At 46.5% G+C, this 16,526-nt stretch overlaps 2 protein-coding genes across 4 annotated transcripts; both read right to left on the bottom strand.

Moving 5' to 3' along the window:
- Nucleotides 1-1,055: 1,055 nt before the first annotated feature.
- clta (clathrin, light chain A) lies at nt 1,056-11,009 on the bottom strand. 3 transcript variants are annotated; one of them, XM_072669904.1, is made up of 7 exons: nt 10,710-11,009; nt 9,193-9,221; nt 8,564-8,678; nt 8,285-8,396; nt 6,772-6,825; nt 3,771-3,806; nt 1,056-1,921 (listed from the first exon to the last, which is right to left on the bottom strand). In XM_072669904.1, the coding sequence occupies exons 1-7, from the start codon at nt 10,885-10,887 to the stop codon at nt 1,750-1,752; spliced, it is 696 nt and encodes a 231-aa protein (XP_072526005.1). In that variant the 5' UTR covers nt 10,888-11,009; the 3' UTR covers nt 1,056-1,749. The 3 variants fall into 3 exon arrangements, with proteins under 3 accessions (XP_072526005.1, XP_072526006.1, XP_072526008.1); XM_072669905.1 differs by lacking the exon at nt 3,771-3,806; XM_072669907.1 differs by lacking the exons at nt 3,771-3,806; nt 6,772-6,825.
- Nucleotides 11,010-11,798: 789 nt separating this feature from the next.
- nansa (N-acetylneuraminic acid synthase a) lies at nt 11,799-16,305 on the bottom strand. The gene is made up of 6 exons (XM_072670619.1): nt 16,059-16,305; nt 13,955-14,170; nt 13,534-13,633; nt 13,251-13,405; nt 12,359-12,625; nt 11,799-12,267 (listed from the first exon to the last, which is right to left on the bottom strand). Exons 1-6 carry the CDS (start codon nt 16,188-16,190, stop codon nt 12,058-12,060), a joined length of 1,080 nt encoding a protein of 359 aa, XP_072526720.1. The 5' UTR covers nt 16,191-16,305; the 3' UTR covers nt 11,799-12,057.
- Between the last annotated feature and the right edge of the window lie 221 nt (nt 16,306-16,526).

The raw sequence follows: 16,526 nt of genomic DNA, 5'->3' as shown, positions 1-16,526 counted from the left end.
GACAGCGGCATGCAAACATTTGGCCACCCCAACAGATTTGACCTCTCCGGCAACTTTTCCCAAGGTCTCAAATGACTCTGTATCCATAATAACTGATTCAGTACTGAATCATTGTAATGATCATCTACCGTAAGTGATTCTATACCTACTCAGCATCTATTATAAATGATTCACGAATTACTATAAGTGACTCGGTAGGTACTTATAGATTCAGTATCTACTATAAACAATTCACTTTCTACTGTGTGATTCAGTATATACTACATTAAGAAAATGAATCATTTATAAGTGACTCAGTATCTACTATAAACAACTCAGTTTTAACTGCTATGAACACTAATATTTACCTCATGTGGTTTGAGGTTGTGGTATTGAAGTCAAGCCCCCCCCCTCCCGATGTGCCTTTGGGGGTTTTTATAGGGTGCCAGTTGGTGCTGAGCTTGTACTGCCTTACTGAGTCAGCAGGTGGCGTCAGTTCATTCGCCTACATTCGTCAATCTGTGCCCCCAGTTCTAGGCGAGCCATCGTGCAGCGTAGCCTGTAGCCTACATACAGGTTATGAACACATAGCTGCGAATGTTCAGACTACAACTTCGTTACTTACGAAGTATTTCCCGAGGCGACGGCAGTGGACGGAGGTCGAGGGGCCGGAATTCTTAATCTTATGTGAAGCAGTCAGAAAATTTTACAGACGTCCTGTAGTATAGGTAACCGTCCCTGTACGAAAAAGGGCTTCAGCCATAGCGCCACCATGTGTTCAAACCAGTCACCAATCAGCAAACCTCCTCGTAGATAGCAGCGGGTATTCGAGCTTCTCTCTCAGGCACAGCTGATGCACTTAACGAAGCCCTTGACCTTCTTAGGGTCTCGTAATTCTACGATGACGGGTGTGATTGAAGGGTCATTCAGTCTCATCCGATTCGTTGTTTGACTGCAAGCAGCTGTAAGATGCACCTAATTTGCATCGTGGCGGGAAGCTAGAGAGGTCACTACTAAGCTGTGTGGGGAGGTCAGAGAGACGAGAGACCCCCGAAAAAAAAGGACAGACTAGGAGATTAGATTTCAACCATGTTTTAATCAGAATCCAGCTCAGAGAACGACACAGGTACAACAATCAAGGTACAGTTCTGCTCATAAACGTCTAGCTGTGTTTCGGGTTCACACTCGGAGGCGTGCGCTGAGGTGTACGCAGATACTGGCGCACAAACCCAGACACACATCCAATCACACACACACACACACACATACATACGATACACCTACCATCGGTATACGACATACACGAGACACTCTGTACTTCATTCCTGGACAGCTCGGAGAAGAAATGCATAGATCGATAAAGTCACGAATGCCATACGCGGACTCTAAACGGAAACGAGAACACACTTATGGAGTTTGGTCCGTAAAACAGATGTTGAATAACCCGAAAAAAATAATAACAGTAATAAAACCAATCTGTTAAGCATCTTTTTTATATTTATATGTATATATATGTATATATTTATAGGCGGAATATACGTATAGAAACATATATAGATATATCTATATCATATTACACAAGGATATCATATAGATTATTTATATATGAAAACAGGTCTCGAAGCCTTTAGGACCACAGCCACTCGGAAATTAGGCGGCGAGGCCGGCGGGCTGCTGGGAGTTGTAGTTTTGTGAGGTGTGCGGAACTGAGAGAGGGAAGGGGGGGATGGGGGAAGCGGGGAACGGGACGGCGGGCGGGGATGGGGACGTCTAGCGGACCAGCGGGGACTGTTTGAGCGAGATGAGCACAGAGCGCATGCGGGAGACGTCCTTGGCCTGCTTGTTGGACTTGGGGTTGAAGTCGCAGAGGCGCGCCACGCGTTCCCATTCCGTCCCGGGGTTGTTCTCATCCAGCTCCGACACCATGGCCTCCTCCGCCGCCCTGCCGACCACAGCACAGCACAGTTAGCGTCACTCGCCAAACTTCACTCTGCCTCACACTTAAACACCCACACACCGCGGCCTCAGCGTCGCCCTACTGACACACTCGCAGCCGCCCGCTTACCTCCTCCGCATCTCAGCGGCGGCTCGACGAGGCACTTTCAGAGAATTGCTTGGAGAAATGATTCAGAATCTACTAGAAACGAATCAGTACGTACTATAAGTGATTGCGTATCTACTTTTGATTCAGTCTCTACAAGAAATAATTCAGTAACAGATAAAATGAATAACTGATTCTGTATCCACTATTGATTCAGTAACCGCTAAAATGATTCAGTACTGAATCACAGTAATGATTATCTACCGTAAGTGATTCAGTTTCCACTCTTGATTCAGTAACTGCTAAAATGACTCTGCATCCACATTAACTGATTCTGTCTCCACTATTGATTCAGTAACTGCTAAAATGATTCAGTACTGAATCATTGTAATGATCATCTACTGTAAGTGATTCTGTATCTACTCAGCATCCATTATAAATGATTCACCATCTACTATAAGTGACTCGGTGGCTACTTATAGATTCAGTATCTACTATAAACAACTCACTTTCTACTGTATGATTTAGTATCTACTATAGTAAGAAAATGAATCATTTATAAGTGAATCAGTATCTCCTGTAAACGATTCAGTTTTAACTGCTATGAACACTAATATCTACCTCATGCTGTTTGAGGGTGAGGTACTGAAGTACAGACCAACTATACGGGTTCTTATCGGTCAGGCCCGGCTAGAAGCCCAGTGGGGATGCTGTGGGCAGGAGGTGAGGGAGGGTTGGAGTGTGAGAGTGAGGGCGTCTGAAGGCCAACAGCGTCCATCCGGTTCCCATTCAACACGAACACCATGAACATAAAGAACGTCCAAAACAAAACCGCGGCCCGCTCTGAGCGGCCATCGGAAATCTACAGCACCCCCCCGCCCCCCACTACACAGACACGGTGCTCAGAGGACTGCCTTTCACCTGCACTGCACAGAAGGACGGCTCTCAAGTAAACAACAACAACAACGAAAACAACAAACAATGGGCTATAGATTTCGGGAAGCGATTTGGTCGGTTAAAATTGGGGGGATTTTGGGGCTCGTCTTCGTCCAGCCAGCAAACACTGAATTTGCTTGTATGCTTTTGGAACCACCAAATCGCTGTGCAGAAGCTGTACGCGCCAAGCAATGGCAGTCCCAATAAAACAGAGCTCATGGGACAACGACTGGCAAGCCAAGCACTCAATAACAGCAGTAATAATAATAATTATAATAATAATAATAATAATAATAATAGAGCATGGCGCTTGGCTGTTGGGATCGAGGTTTTTGATTGGCTCGTCCCGGTTGCCATGTCGCAGTCAGAGATGAGGATGATCAACATGGTAGAGTGCCCTTGTCCAGCACAACCCCACACTTACTGCCACGGCCTCGGGCCAGCTGGCTGCTGACGCACACATACACGCTCCCACACACAGACAGCAATATGGGGATGAGAGCCAGTGAGGAGTTTCACGCTCACACACCCAAATTACACGAACGCACAAGACCAAAATAATCACCAGCACATCACCACGAAGTCAATAAATCAATAAATAAATCAATAAAATCAATCAACCCAACATCCAGGGCCTAGCTAAGACTAGCAGTGAAACATTCGGACAGGAACAAAACAGCAAGTAGAACTGTGCATCTATCTGCAGTCATTACCGTCCCCCTAAAGGTCTTCACCATCATCATCATCATCATCACTATTATTATTATTAATATTATTATTACTTCTTGTCTTTTTTTTTTTTTTTTTACTTAACTGGTCTAGGCGGTAGCAAGGATGGTTAATATGAGTGCTTAAAAGGTGCATAGAGAAAAGAAACACAAGGAGAAACAGAGCACAAGTCAGATATAATATAGAAAATGAAAAGAAATGAGATTTATGCAGATGATCAAAGCAGACATGCAATTCCTCAACAGAAGAGCAGAACCAAGAAGAAACTAAGAAAAATAGCCGGCAAATAAAGAAAGACCATCTGAGGATCGCTCCTAACGCGCTTAGCTTGCAGCCTTCATCGACTGATTCGGAGCCACTGCATTACTGCTTTATTTATTTATGTATTTATTAACATTTTTATTTATTAAAAGATACCATAACAAAAAAATAATGCTGGAAGAAAATATCTACTATTTAAAGGCTGGATATATTTAAATAATTAAAAATATAAACAATAATAATATAAAATAATCCTTTATTAGTCCCACAGTGGGGAAATTCACAATAATAAATAATAATAATAATAATAATAATAAATATATATATATATTATAATTTTAAAAAGAATATAATTAAGGTCCTTTAATTTTTTATAAATTTAAATAATTCATGTCCTGTTTATCTATTATCATTACTAATAATAATACATATATAGAGAATATATAACATAAATAATATATATAAAACATTGTTTCCTTTTTTATTTATAAAAAAAAAAATAATACAATTAGCCAGTGAATCAAAATAAAATCTATTTAATTAAAATTATTTAAATGATCTATATAATTTAGATTATTTTTTTTAATTACACTGTCTTTACTGTCCTTTTTATTTATAAAAAAATATTTTAGTAACCAAATCTAAATATTACATAAGAATAAAACATATAATCAAGATTTAAATAAAAGAATTTATTTATATTGCATTGTCCTTTTTTTAAACATGCTTTAATTTGCTCACCGACAAGCTGAAGGAAGGTTTCTTTATATTCTGGCAAACCAAGCCTCGATTTGCCTCGGTTTACAGTAGAAAATCTCTACTGTAGGCAAACGAGGTTAGCGGTTCAACACGGTTCTGCTGGTCACTCAGGCAGCCTCCTGTAGGATGGCCATTCAAAATGAGGCCAGAGGGCATCACATGGGCAGGAAGTCAGCGTTAATAAAGCGTGAGTAAAGATCACGTTTGGTTCGATTCAGATGCTTATGGATTTTAAACAAAGAACTAAAAGCATTAAGCCACCCTTTCTTCCAGCATGTCGGGCACAGACCCGTTCGGCCCGGCCTTTAGTGACCGGGCAGAAGCCCCACTGTGATGAGGGCTGCAGAGCTAGGCCAGTAGCTAAAGCTGCTCATAAGCTACACCACGCCCTAACTCTACTAACCAAACTACACCTACAGCCACACTTGCTGACCACCAGCATTTATGATCAGCGAGGTGTCCAGCAAAGCGTCGACCCACAAGCGTAATTAACAGCCAAAAAAGTGCCTCCCCGGATTATGGGTCAACATCAACAGAGTAGATACTGGGGATGTGTACGGATGCCGGAAAGCACCAGTTAAACATTCCAGAGGTTTCAGGTTCTTAAACACTATAAAAAAGGTAATCAACTGCTCTAGTTAACGAACAGCTACCTCTGACAGGCGCTGGCTAGACGTTACCTCCTCTTGCTGCCGTTGGCTAGACGCTGACCCTGGCGTCAACAACTCTGGCTAGATGTTCGATGCCCTTTCTGACGTTGCCTGAATACTAATCACCCTGACAGACGCTGGCTTTTGGGGTCGGCTAGACGTCAACCAGCTAGATGTTTGATGTTCAACGTCAACCAGCTAGATGTTTGATGTTCGGTTTTTGGGGTCGGCTAGGTGTCAACCGGCCTGGCAGATGTCAGCTTTTGGGAACGGCTAGGCGTCAACAAATCTTGCTGACGTCGGCTAGACGTTCGATGCTCTTTCTGACGTTGCCTGAATACTAACCATCCTGACTGGCGTCAACCGGACTGGCTGACGTTGGCTAGATGTTCGATGCTCTTTCTGACGTTGCCTGAATACTAACCATCCTGACAGACGCTGGCTTTTGGGGTCGGCTAGACGTCAACGACCTTGCTGACGGCGGCTTTTGGGGTTGGTCTGGCGTCAACCGGACTGGCTGACGTTGGCTAGATGTTCAATGCTCTTTCTGACGTTAGCTGAATACTACAGGCTTGCGGCGACTTTCGGCAAAGCCACACATCCCCAATACTCACCACTTAAGTGTTAACATGCGTTAATCGTGATCGTCGACCATTTCATGTTTCAGTTCCTATGTTTAGCATTTTAAAAAAGTGCCAAATTTATCAATTCAAAACGGAACTGGCAAAGGTCCACCTGATTAACGCTCAAGGCCTGACGTTTGCCGGACACACTGCAGAGCTGCTGAAGAACGAGGCTAAACTAAACACTGCTAAAACTACCACTAATAATAAACTACAGCAAAAAAAAAAACAAAACAACAACACTGCACTACTCATACTGAAGAAAAGGTCACACATTACAACGGAGGCACTAGTCCTGCAATTTAGACACACATCATCTAGAATTCATTAAAAAGAAGGAGGTGAATCGGTGGAAACATGACGGAAGCACATGACAAAGCCGTACGACGGACAATGGAGGAAAGAAAAACGGCGGTTTTCCGAAATCGGGATCACAAAAGTCCTTGTGAATTTGAACGTAGAGACAAATGAAGGGCATGCGGGACGTCAGTTCTCCTTAAGCTTACGCTCTTAAAACAATAAAGGGCTACACAGGGTTCTCGGAGCGACTGGAGCCTCCACGTCTCACAAGGGTCCTCAGATGGCGTCGCTCAAAGAACCCTTAGCAGCCCCTTTACGCTTCTTTTTTAAAGGAGTGTTCAAGCGAAAACCGCTGTGAGATGTACAGGAAGGGAAGCGCTCGGTGTCTGGAGCGATGGCATGACGAATGGACGAAAGGGCAGAAGCAGAAGATGGACAGGTGTTAAAAAGAGAGATGCATGTGAAAAGAAAGGATGTTAGTTGAGCAACATACACATAACCAATCAGGTGAGCGAAGGGTTGTTTGTAGAAATCCTCATCCAAAACCCTGGGAATCCCAGAGGAGAGCAGCCAATCAGGAGAGAAGAGAGAGAGCAGTGAAAGGAGAAGAACACACCTCATACAGTGGAGCCAACACACACACACCACATTTCCATTAGAAGACAGAGATACAGGTTAATACACACACAAGAAGAGAGTCAATCGCAGGGGTGGAAAAACATCAGTAACTGGTGACCTGCTGGATTCGGTGATTTTCGGGCTGGATATCGAGCACTCATTTTTTACCCATTTTCTCCCAAAGTTGAATCGCCAATTACCCAAACCCTACATATCGGAGCCGGCCACCGGCGGCTGCCATCCAAACTGCCGGAGACGCAAGGCGCCCTGGGCCGGCCAGAAGGCTGGATGCCAAATGCCGCTGACTTGCTGTTAACCGCCCTGGTCAACCACCTGATACCACCCGTCCTGGCCGTCGTTCGGCTTTCGGATCCGGCTTGGCCGCTGCCTGGCTTTGGATTCGACTAGGCGTCGACTGCCCTGGCTGACGTCTGGCTTTTGGATTCGGCCTGGCCGACGTTCGGATCCGGCTAGGCGTCGACCGCCCTGGCCACCGTCTGGCTTTTGGATCCGGCTAGGCGTCGACCGTCCTGGCCATCGTTCGGCTTTGGATTCAGCTAGGCGTCGACCTCCCCGCCCGTTGTTTTGCTAGGCGTCAACCGCCCTGGAAGTTCAATGCTCTTTCTGACGTTGGCTGAATACTAACTACCTACCTGGGCTGATGTTGGCTTGGCATCCAGTGCCCTGGCTGACGCTGGCTAGATGTTAACCACTGCGTTAACGTATCATCTGAGCTCACCTGAACTGCACTGCTTCAGGCCCCCCTACAGAATCTGGAACAAGCATGTTTATTGGCTCCCAGACTCTGAGAAGATCAACTGCTCAGGTGCTGACATGCTTGGGACAGGGACAAGTGTCTGAGGGTAATTCAGTAATTCGTGTAGGGATATAAAAGTAGAGAACTTCGGCACCCAGCCCGAGACTCACCTGCAGAAATTTGAATTTGACGATTTGAGGCAGCATTTTTGGATAGTGGGTAGCAGAGAGAGCGGAGGCGGACGTGTTTGGGAAGAGCGGCAATTATGTTCATTTCTTAATCACTGTCCTACAAGGTACTAGATATCGGAGAACATTATACGTACACTCAGTAGGAGGTTTAGATCTCCAAGTCATCATATTTCAGATAAAACAGCTAAACTAGGATCAACCAACGTTCGTAACCTTCCTCCCTCCAGGCTGCGGTCACCCTGACCAGGCCAGCCCACCTCCTCTCCACACTTCTTTTCACTGCGTGTCCTTTACACTTCCTGAAGCTCTGAAATAGCCATTAATACGGCCGATCTGCCTCATCCTGCAGGTCTGTCCACTCTTTATTATCCGTGTGTGTGGGTGGGTGTGTACCTGTCGCTGGCCTGCATGTCGCGTGCCTATCGGTGTGTGCTGTATACCTGTTGTTGACTTTGGTCTTAGCTAGCTGCTCGTCCTGTCTGGAGTGCCACTCCTCGAGCTCCACCTTCGCCTTCTCCTTCCACTCCGTCTCCTGCTTACGCGAGTTGGCATCTGCGAACGGACAAGACGTTACTTCTGCGGAACAGTGGCATGGTCTCGATTATATTATATGATATGACGAAAGTATTGGGACACCCGTTCAATGCAATCCCATCCCAGAAGTATTGGATGGAGCAATACGGACCCGGTTCACCCCAAGCTGCCCCCTGCCTCCTTACCCAGGGCCTCGAGCCTCTCGCGCTGCTCCTCCCTCCACTTGCGCAGGCTCTCCGGCTCGGCCTGCAAGCGGTCGGCGTTGGAGATGGCGGCGTAAGCGTCAGACGGGCCGTTGCTCTGCAGCAAACACACAGATTTTACTTTCTGTCGAGTCAACAGTGCACAGTGTTCGCCCACAGCTCTCTGCCAGGGCAAATAACAGCTATTGTTCAAAAAAGCTGAGAGGAAACAATAGGGGTTCTTCACATCCTGGACCAACGGGTCGGCTCAATCAGGAGCTCAGCTAACGTGGGTGGTTATGGTCAAGCGTTTAGAGACCCAGGAAGCAAAACACTAGGTCTGGGCAGGCAATGCTGCACAGTAGAAGGGTGCAGCACCCTCTTGCCTCATATAGGGGGTGCTGATTTGCCTCTTGCAGGTATTTATCGGCCTTCCAGAGGTTCCCTTGAGCTGCCATTTCATTAACATACCGGAGGCAGGAGGGACGGCGGGGCGCGCTGAGCCTCCATCTGTACATGGCCTGGCAACTCGGTTCCAGATATCAGAACCTCGTTAAACTCTACAGATCTGATAAACACCCCTGCGGGTAACCTGCACCTCGTGGCGGGTGGCTGAACTTCAGCGACTTTACCTCATGCAGATCTCCGTTCAGTGCTCCTCCTGCAAACAGACAGACAGAGAGACAGACAGAGGGGGTGAAGTGAGGACCCAGCAGGACAAGACAACATGCCAAATCAATAAGAACGTCAGCTCAAGCTAAACGCTGCCACAGGAAACCCTCGCTCAGACCTTCTTCGGCGGTCCTGAGCCTCTACTTTTTTGCTGACTCCTTCCTGCCTCCTTCCTTTTCAGGCGGAAAACGTTACACAACACACATCAACGGGATGATTCAGGCCGTTTCAACATGCTGAACACACACTAATCCCAGCAGAAACGCTGCAAAAAAAAAAAATGACTAAAGTATTGGGACACCTGCTTGATCATCATTTCTTCTAAAATCAAAGCTGATCCTGCCCAGGGAAGAAGACTTTCTGCTAGATTCTGGAGGAGGAGAAGTGGAGGAGCTGTGAGGATTTGATTGCATGATGATGATGACGACGACCATCACCACCCCTCTAGCCCTTGAGGGGTCCTATTCTACTGGCAGTATTTGCACACCTGTGTCAGACTGTGAGCAGGAGCGGTAGCACGTTTCAGCCGCTGTAACGCAAGAACCTGAGCTCATGATTTATTCAAAGCAGAAGACCAGCTGAACTGCACAACGTGGCCTAAAGTTTGCGGACGCCTGAGTGCCTAAGCAATGCAACTGTAGGGACCTACAGTACAGTGCAGCTGTACAGTACAGGGTACAGCATCCTCTCAGAGGAGGCTCTGGATTATAACCATGTGACAACACTCGATAGATTGCAGCTGAATATGATGGAAGTTGAGACAATAACAATAACCGCACCGCTCAGCTCAGCTTCAGCGCCGCACGCTTTTCACTTGTCACACGATCCCTAACTGACGTCACGCCCTTGTCAGACGCTCCCTTAGCTAATTACCGATTTCCCTACGTTCCCGAATCAGCGAATTTTACCCTAAAAACCTTCTTCAAAGCAGCCAAACGCGACCCTGGATTTCTCAGACACACTTTTTAAGGTACCAAACCCCACATTTGACCATTTATCTCGTCAAAAATACGCGGAAAAAATGTCCGCTCGGCCTCAACGGGGGCAGAGTCCACTCGATAGCTAGCTTAGCTTAGCTTAGCTTCAGCGCTATCTAGCTCAGACCTGCAGACATTAGGCTAAACACAGCAGGATATTCGCTTTAAACTGACGAAGAAACCATCACAGCTGTGTTAAAGAGGGAAATCTGCCTGCTACAGCATTTAGAGGTATAAAAACGCGCTTCCTCAGACGACCGGGGATTAGCTACAGCTAGCTACGTCCTGCAATTGTCCGGTCCACCTTAAATAGCGCGGAGTTCGCACTGTGGCGCCTGGGCAGCAGCTGCGCGACTGCTGGGCGATTTAAGGTGGACCGGAGAATTAAAAACAACAGGCGAATTTCAGCCGAGTGACGGGGATTTAGCTAGCTGGTGTGTGTGTGTGTGTGTATATGTGTGTGTGTGTGTATAATCGTGGTCACTGGTTCTACAACCAACCGTTGTGCTGGTCACCGCCGAGGTGAGAGGGAACCTCTCCGCCGTCCAGGATGCTGAAGCCTTCGTCCTGCTCGATCCCCGCAATCTCGCTCTCCTGCTGGGCCAAAAAAGCCGCCGCCGGGTCCTCCTCAGTCCCGACGCCGTTGCCAGCGTTCCCCAGCATGTCAAAGTCATCCATGGCTGCCCGAGTTCACCTAAAGCTAAAGCTGACTGGCTGCGAAGGCGACGGAAATGGCGGAGCGGCTCGCTGGCTGTAACCCCTCTACCACCTTCTTCAACGGTCAGCGTCAGCGGAGGGGGAGGGGGCGGGGCTAAGGGGCAGCCAGAGCGAGAGAGACGCAGCGCGGCCAGTCAGCGACGCGGGTTGCTGATCGACAGCGACGTTGTCCAATCGTGGAGGGAATCGCGTAGACGCGCAACCAATAAAATGACTTAACCGTGTGCGTGCAGGTCCCGTGATCTGTCGCAGATCATGCGCAGACGGCACGCTGCAGTACAAACAACAACAATATAAATAATAATATTTATATTAATAATTAATATTAATACATTATTACTATACAAATAGCATATATATATATTTATATATTTTAATAATGATAAAAAAAAATTCATAACATTAGCCCTTGTTATGAATCTAAATTTCAGTAAATATATAAATATGTAAAACAATCAGCAGCCATAGGCTCCACTAAGCAGCTGCAGAACACCCACAAAGCAGGGCATGCCTTTCCTTCCACTGACCACGTCACCTATCGCTCCACTATACAGGCGTACAGTCCGACCGTAGTCCACAATCACATGCAGGACCTCTGAAGACTGGTGAAGACAGCAGTTAAGAGGTTTTTGTACATATTGTTGATCATATTGGTAATCGTGGCCAATTTAAAAAAAAAAAAAAAAGGAATCCAGTTTTCTTTAGGGACTTAAGGGACTACTTTTGGCCGAACGACACCCTGCAGCATGTATCCCTCCACTATTTTAATGATATGCAATGACTCTTCTCAGAATCAGGGTCAAGGTCAGACCCTAAAATATGGTGGAGTTTTCCTGAGTAGCGCGACTCCGTGAGAAAGGAGGAAGCGAGAGTGGTTTTAAATTGCAGTTTATTGATTCATTTTATTTATTTATTACAGTTTGGCAAAGTGCTCTGATTCTTCACACAGCAGGGTTGTCTCAGTGACTGCTGGACAATCCACAGTCTGGGCTTTAAACTGATCTACCGCTGCCGTGTGTCGTCTGCTGAGTACTGGAGCTTTCCAGCCGGTCCAGAGGTCCGGCGCTGCCCCGCCGAGGTCGACACCAGCGGATCTCGTGCCGGCGGTCGGTAGAGTCGGCGCTCCGTCCGTCACACTTTGGCTTTTTTACCGTAGTTCTCGACCGCATCCTCGGTCACGCTCTCGTCCTCCTCGATGTCCACCAGCACCTTCTTCCCCACCAGCTGGAAAATGTCCTCTGGAGCCACACCCTTCGGTTCGGCCACCTTGACCGTCAGCAGGTCCAGGGTCAACTCCGTTCCCTTAGGAATCGCTGATTTAGCCACAACAGACTTACCCAGCTAGAGAGAGAGGGGGGAAAAAAGAAAGTGTCCAATTATTTCTGTCACAACCGTCCTGTTTGACACTGTGTGTGTGTGTGTTCGTTCTGACCTTGTCATGGCAGGGCACCTCACAGGGCAGCATGCGCTTGACCCCGCTGCCCAGCGCCCTCTCCACGGTCCGGATGGCCTTCACCAGCTCGGCCAGCTCTCCGGGCTCCAGCGACGCCGCGTGGTCGCTGCCCTTCCAGCTTTTGTCCAGGGTCACGTGACGCTCCACCACCTTGGCCCCCAGAGCCACCGCGCCCACCGTGATGCTGATGCCCGACTCGTGGCCCGAGTAGCCAATGGGAATGTCCGGGAACTCTTTCTGGTATTCCTATTGGGTGGAACAGAGATGCTTACTCCCGCGTTACCGTGGAGGAAACGCAGACTTCCAGGCAGCTGCTAATGTGCTGGGTTTGTGGTTGCTATGGTGTTGCCAAGTAGTTGCTAGGTGGTTGCTATGGTATTGATAGGTGGTTGCCATTCTATACCAGGTAGTTGCTTTGGTGTTGTTAAGTGGCTGCTTTGATGTTCCCAAGTAGTTGCTACTGTAATCACATATGGTTGCTATGGCGTTGCTAGGTGGTTACCACTCTATCCTAGGTGGTTTCTATGGTGTTGTTAAGTGGATGCTATAGTAATCCAGGTGACTGCTATGGTATTGCTAGGTCGCTGCTATAGTGTTGCCAGGTAGTTGCTAGGTGGTTGCTATGATGTCACACATGGTTGCTATGGTGTTGCTAGGTGGTTACCACTCTATCCCAGGTGGTTGCAATGGTGTTGTTAAGTGGTTGCTATGGTATTGCTAGGAGGTTGCTATGGTGTTGCCAAGTGGCTAGCCTGGTGTAACTAGTGTGACGTAAGAAGGGTGCATAAATTCTCAGACCGAAAAGTCTGGACAATACACACACACACACACACACACACACACACACACACACACACACACACACACGCACCGCGATGACGCGCAGGTTGACGTCCTCGGGCTCCAGCGGGTACGCGCTCGTGCACTGCAGGATGCAGAAGTTCTGGTTGTGTTTCTTCACCGTCTGATAAACCCGCCGCATCGTCTCCATCGACTGCATCCCGCTGGAGACCACCATGGGCCGACCTGCCGGACCACCGCACACCCGGAGAACCAAGACACTGACATCAGACACCTGCGGTTATCAGGACTGAAACGCTTCTGATTCTGATCAGATCAAATTAAAATCCAATCAAACCCGGAGCTTAACCAACCTTTCTGAGCCGTTTTCTCCAGGTAGGGGAAGTTGTTGGTGTCGCCGGAGCCGACTTTGAAGAAAGGAACGTCGAGCTGATGGAGGAATTCTACAGCCATCTGCAAAAAGCCCACACAGAACCACCCAGTCAGACCAGCGGCACCGACCCACTCAGACCAGCCCACTCAGACCAGACCAGTCAGTCAGTCCAGCGCCACCAGTCCATTTAGCCTAGTTCCACCATTTAATTTAGACCAGCACCACCGGTCCATTCAGACCCGTCCATTCCTTTCAGACCAGGGCCAATAACCTACTTAGACCAGTGCCACCGGCCCATTCAGCCCATTTAGGGTTCTGTGTAATACTGAGTGGCGGAACCTTTTGGATCCGTGTGCATGCCATTATTCTGGGAACCAGCAGAAAGTGAAGAGGCGGGGCACCTCGTCCATCCCCGAGGCGGTGAAGAAGATTCCCACTTCAGCGGCGTATTTCTGCAGCTCCCTGTACTGCTCGTGACTGAACTCCAGGTGGCGCTTGTGCTCCCCGTACGTCTTCCCCCAGGAGTGCTGGGACGTGTAGGGCCTCTCCAGAGCGCGGCGGTTGAACTTGTGCTCCAGTTCACTCTTCTGGAATTTAGCGCAGTCCGCCCCGGAGTCCTGCACACACACACACACACACACACACACACACACACACACACACACACCCATATCAGACCCGATAGCAAAGGGTCTGATACCCAGTATTTTCACAGTGGGTCCTTCTCTGGGTCAATACTCGAGATTTTAACACTGAATCTGGACCTGTTTTGTCCCAGATCAAGATTTCAATATCGGACCAATGTTGGTATCATCCGATCCGATCCGATCCAAGATTTCAATATGGGATCAGTATCGATGTTGTCCAATAATCTAATCCGTACTGTCCAATATCAAGATTTCTACACTGGACCAGTGTCAGTACTGTGGGACAGTCAATATTTCAATATCATCACAGTATCAGATATGTCCCATTCTCCAGATTCCAATATTGGATCAGTATTTTCTGATCATCAAGAATTAGTATTGATCTCGTCTAATGCTTAGGATGTTGATATCGGATCAGTATCAGTGCTGTCCAATCCTTACGATTTCAGTGTCTGAACAGTATCCGTACAGTCTAATACTCAACATTTTTAGAATCAGAACAGTATCAGCACTGTCCGATTCTCAAGAGTCCAATATCAGAACGGTATCAGCACTGTCTAATACACATTTCAATATCGGACCAGTATTTACCGATACTCAAGAATCTTAACAGTACTGATCTTGTTCGATACTCAAGATATTAGTATCTGAACAGTATCCATATAGTCTGATCCTCAACATTTCAATATCGGATCAGAATTTTCTGATACTCAACATTTCAGAATCTGCACAGTACTGATTCTGTCTGATACTCAAGATTGCAATACTGAATCAGTGCTGTCCGATACAAAAGATTTCGGAATCAGACCCATATCCAATATTATCCGGTACTCGAGATTTTAATATCGGACCAGTATCGGCGCTGTTCGATATTCAAGATTCCAATGTTGGAACAGTGTCAGGACTGTCTGATACTGATTTCAATATCCAAACAGTATCTGATAATCAAGATTCCAATACTGAATCAGTGCTGTCCGATACTAAAGATATCGTTATCAGACCCGTATCCAATATAAGACTCCGAAATCAGATATAGTGCATTAATATCGATATTGTCCGGTACTCAAGATTTCAATATCGGACCAGTATCTGCACAGTACTGATACTGTCTGATACTCAAAACTGCAATACTGAATCAGTGCTGTCCGATACTAAAGATTTCGTTATCAGACCCGTATCCAATATTGTCCGGTACTCGAGATTTTAATATCGGACCAGTATCGGCGCTGTTCGATATTCAAGATTCCAATGTTGGAACTGTATCAGTACTGTCTGATACTCAATGAAATCGGACAGCCCATCACTCAATCTGCAATGGTACAGTCATCGTCTGATAAACGTCTGATTGCAGTAGTAAATGGTCCAATGATCCAATGTTTTTTTTTATTAGTTTTAGTAGTTAAATACAATATCTAATAATTACGCCACATAATCTGATCAAAAATGATGTCAACAGATTTTTACACAGATATATTTTTTAAAAAATAAGCTTTTTTAATGTTAACCGTGTGGAAATCCCTTCATAATAAAAGTCTGATGTGTAGATCTACAAATTGTTGACTGTGTAGAAGGGGGGGAAGCAGGAAAAGGTGTATTTGAGCGTTTTTATTGAGATTAGACCTAAAAATCGGACTATTTACGTGGATATGAGGCGAAAACTGGCTTCTCATGCAAACTCTCCGTTCCACCTTAAATGCTGCAGCAGTTACAGTCTGGCGCCTCAGGCGCCAGACTGTAACTGCTGCAGCATTTAAGGTGGAACGGAGAGTTCGCATGAGAAGCTGACGAAAATCTAGATTTTTGCTATTTTCTTATTAAATATCATTAAAATATAATCCTCTGTAATAAAAGCTCTTACTTTAGCCATCTTGATCATTTTCTTCGCTATCTCCAGGTCCCCTTGATGGTTTTGTCCAATTTCTGCAATAATAAAACACGGGTGATTCCCTCCGATCATCCGCCCGGGACACAGCTCGAACTTTAGAGACATTTTCCACTAAATAAACTAATAAAAATTATGTATTTTAATCTTCTCCTGCTTGTCGTTTCTCCTCCAGCTCAGCTTTCCACGAGCCTACAGTGAACCGCGGGCAGGCAGGAAGACAGCCGGCCCGGCCACGCCCACATATTTCATAATAAGAGTCCGCTTCCACGCACTGGCCACTTTATTGGAAACACCTTACATCGCCATGCACACGAATATGACATGACGTGGACAAAAGTATTGGGACACTTGACTCATTCATCGATCCTGCTTTTTTTTTTTTTTATCTCGATATTTTGATCATTTTTATTGAGAAGTCGTTTTTAAAAAAAATGGGGTTTA

This window comes from Salminus brasiliensis, chromosome 24, assembly GCF_030463535.1.
Source record: "Salminus brasiliensis chromosome 24, fSalBra1.hap2, whole genome shotgun sequence".
Classification (NCBI taxonomy): domain Eukaryota; kingdom Metazoa; phylum Chordata; class Actinopteri; order Characiformes; family Bryconidae; genus Salminus; species Salminus brasiliensis.
Note: the sequence above shows the minus strand (reverse complement) of the source record. Positions and strands in the feature narration are given on the sequence as shown.

Excerpts from the sequence above, each read along its gene's own strand:
- clta (XM_072669904.1), bottom strand. The coding sequence starts at position 10,887 with ATGGATGACTTTGACATGCTGGGGAACGCTGGCAACGGCGTCGGGACT. Across the intron at positions 3,807-6,771 it reads GCTCACCTGATTGGTTATGT|CACTCATATTAACCATCCTT; the intron begins GTATGTTGCTCA and ends GCACCTTTTAAG. Across the intron at positions 1,922-3,770 it reads CCTTGCTACCGCCTAGACCA|GGCGGCGGAGGAGGCCATGG; the intron begins GTTAAGTAAAAA and ends TGTGGTCGGCAG.
- nansa (XM_072670619.1), bottom strand. The coding sequence starts at position 16,190 with ATGTCTCTAAAGTTCGAGCTGTGTCCCGGGCGGATGATCGGAGGGAAT. Across the intron at positions 13,406-13,533 it reads GGAGAAAACGGCTCAGAAAG|GTCGGCCCATGGTGGTCTCC; the intron begins GTTGGTTAAGCT and ends GTGGTCCGGCAG. Across the intron at positions 12,268-12,358 it reads AGGTGCCCTGCCATGACAAG|CTGGGTAAGTCTGTTGTGGC; the intron begins GTCAGAACGAAC and ends CTCTCTCTCTAG.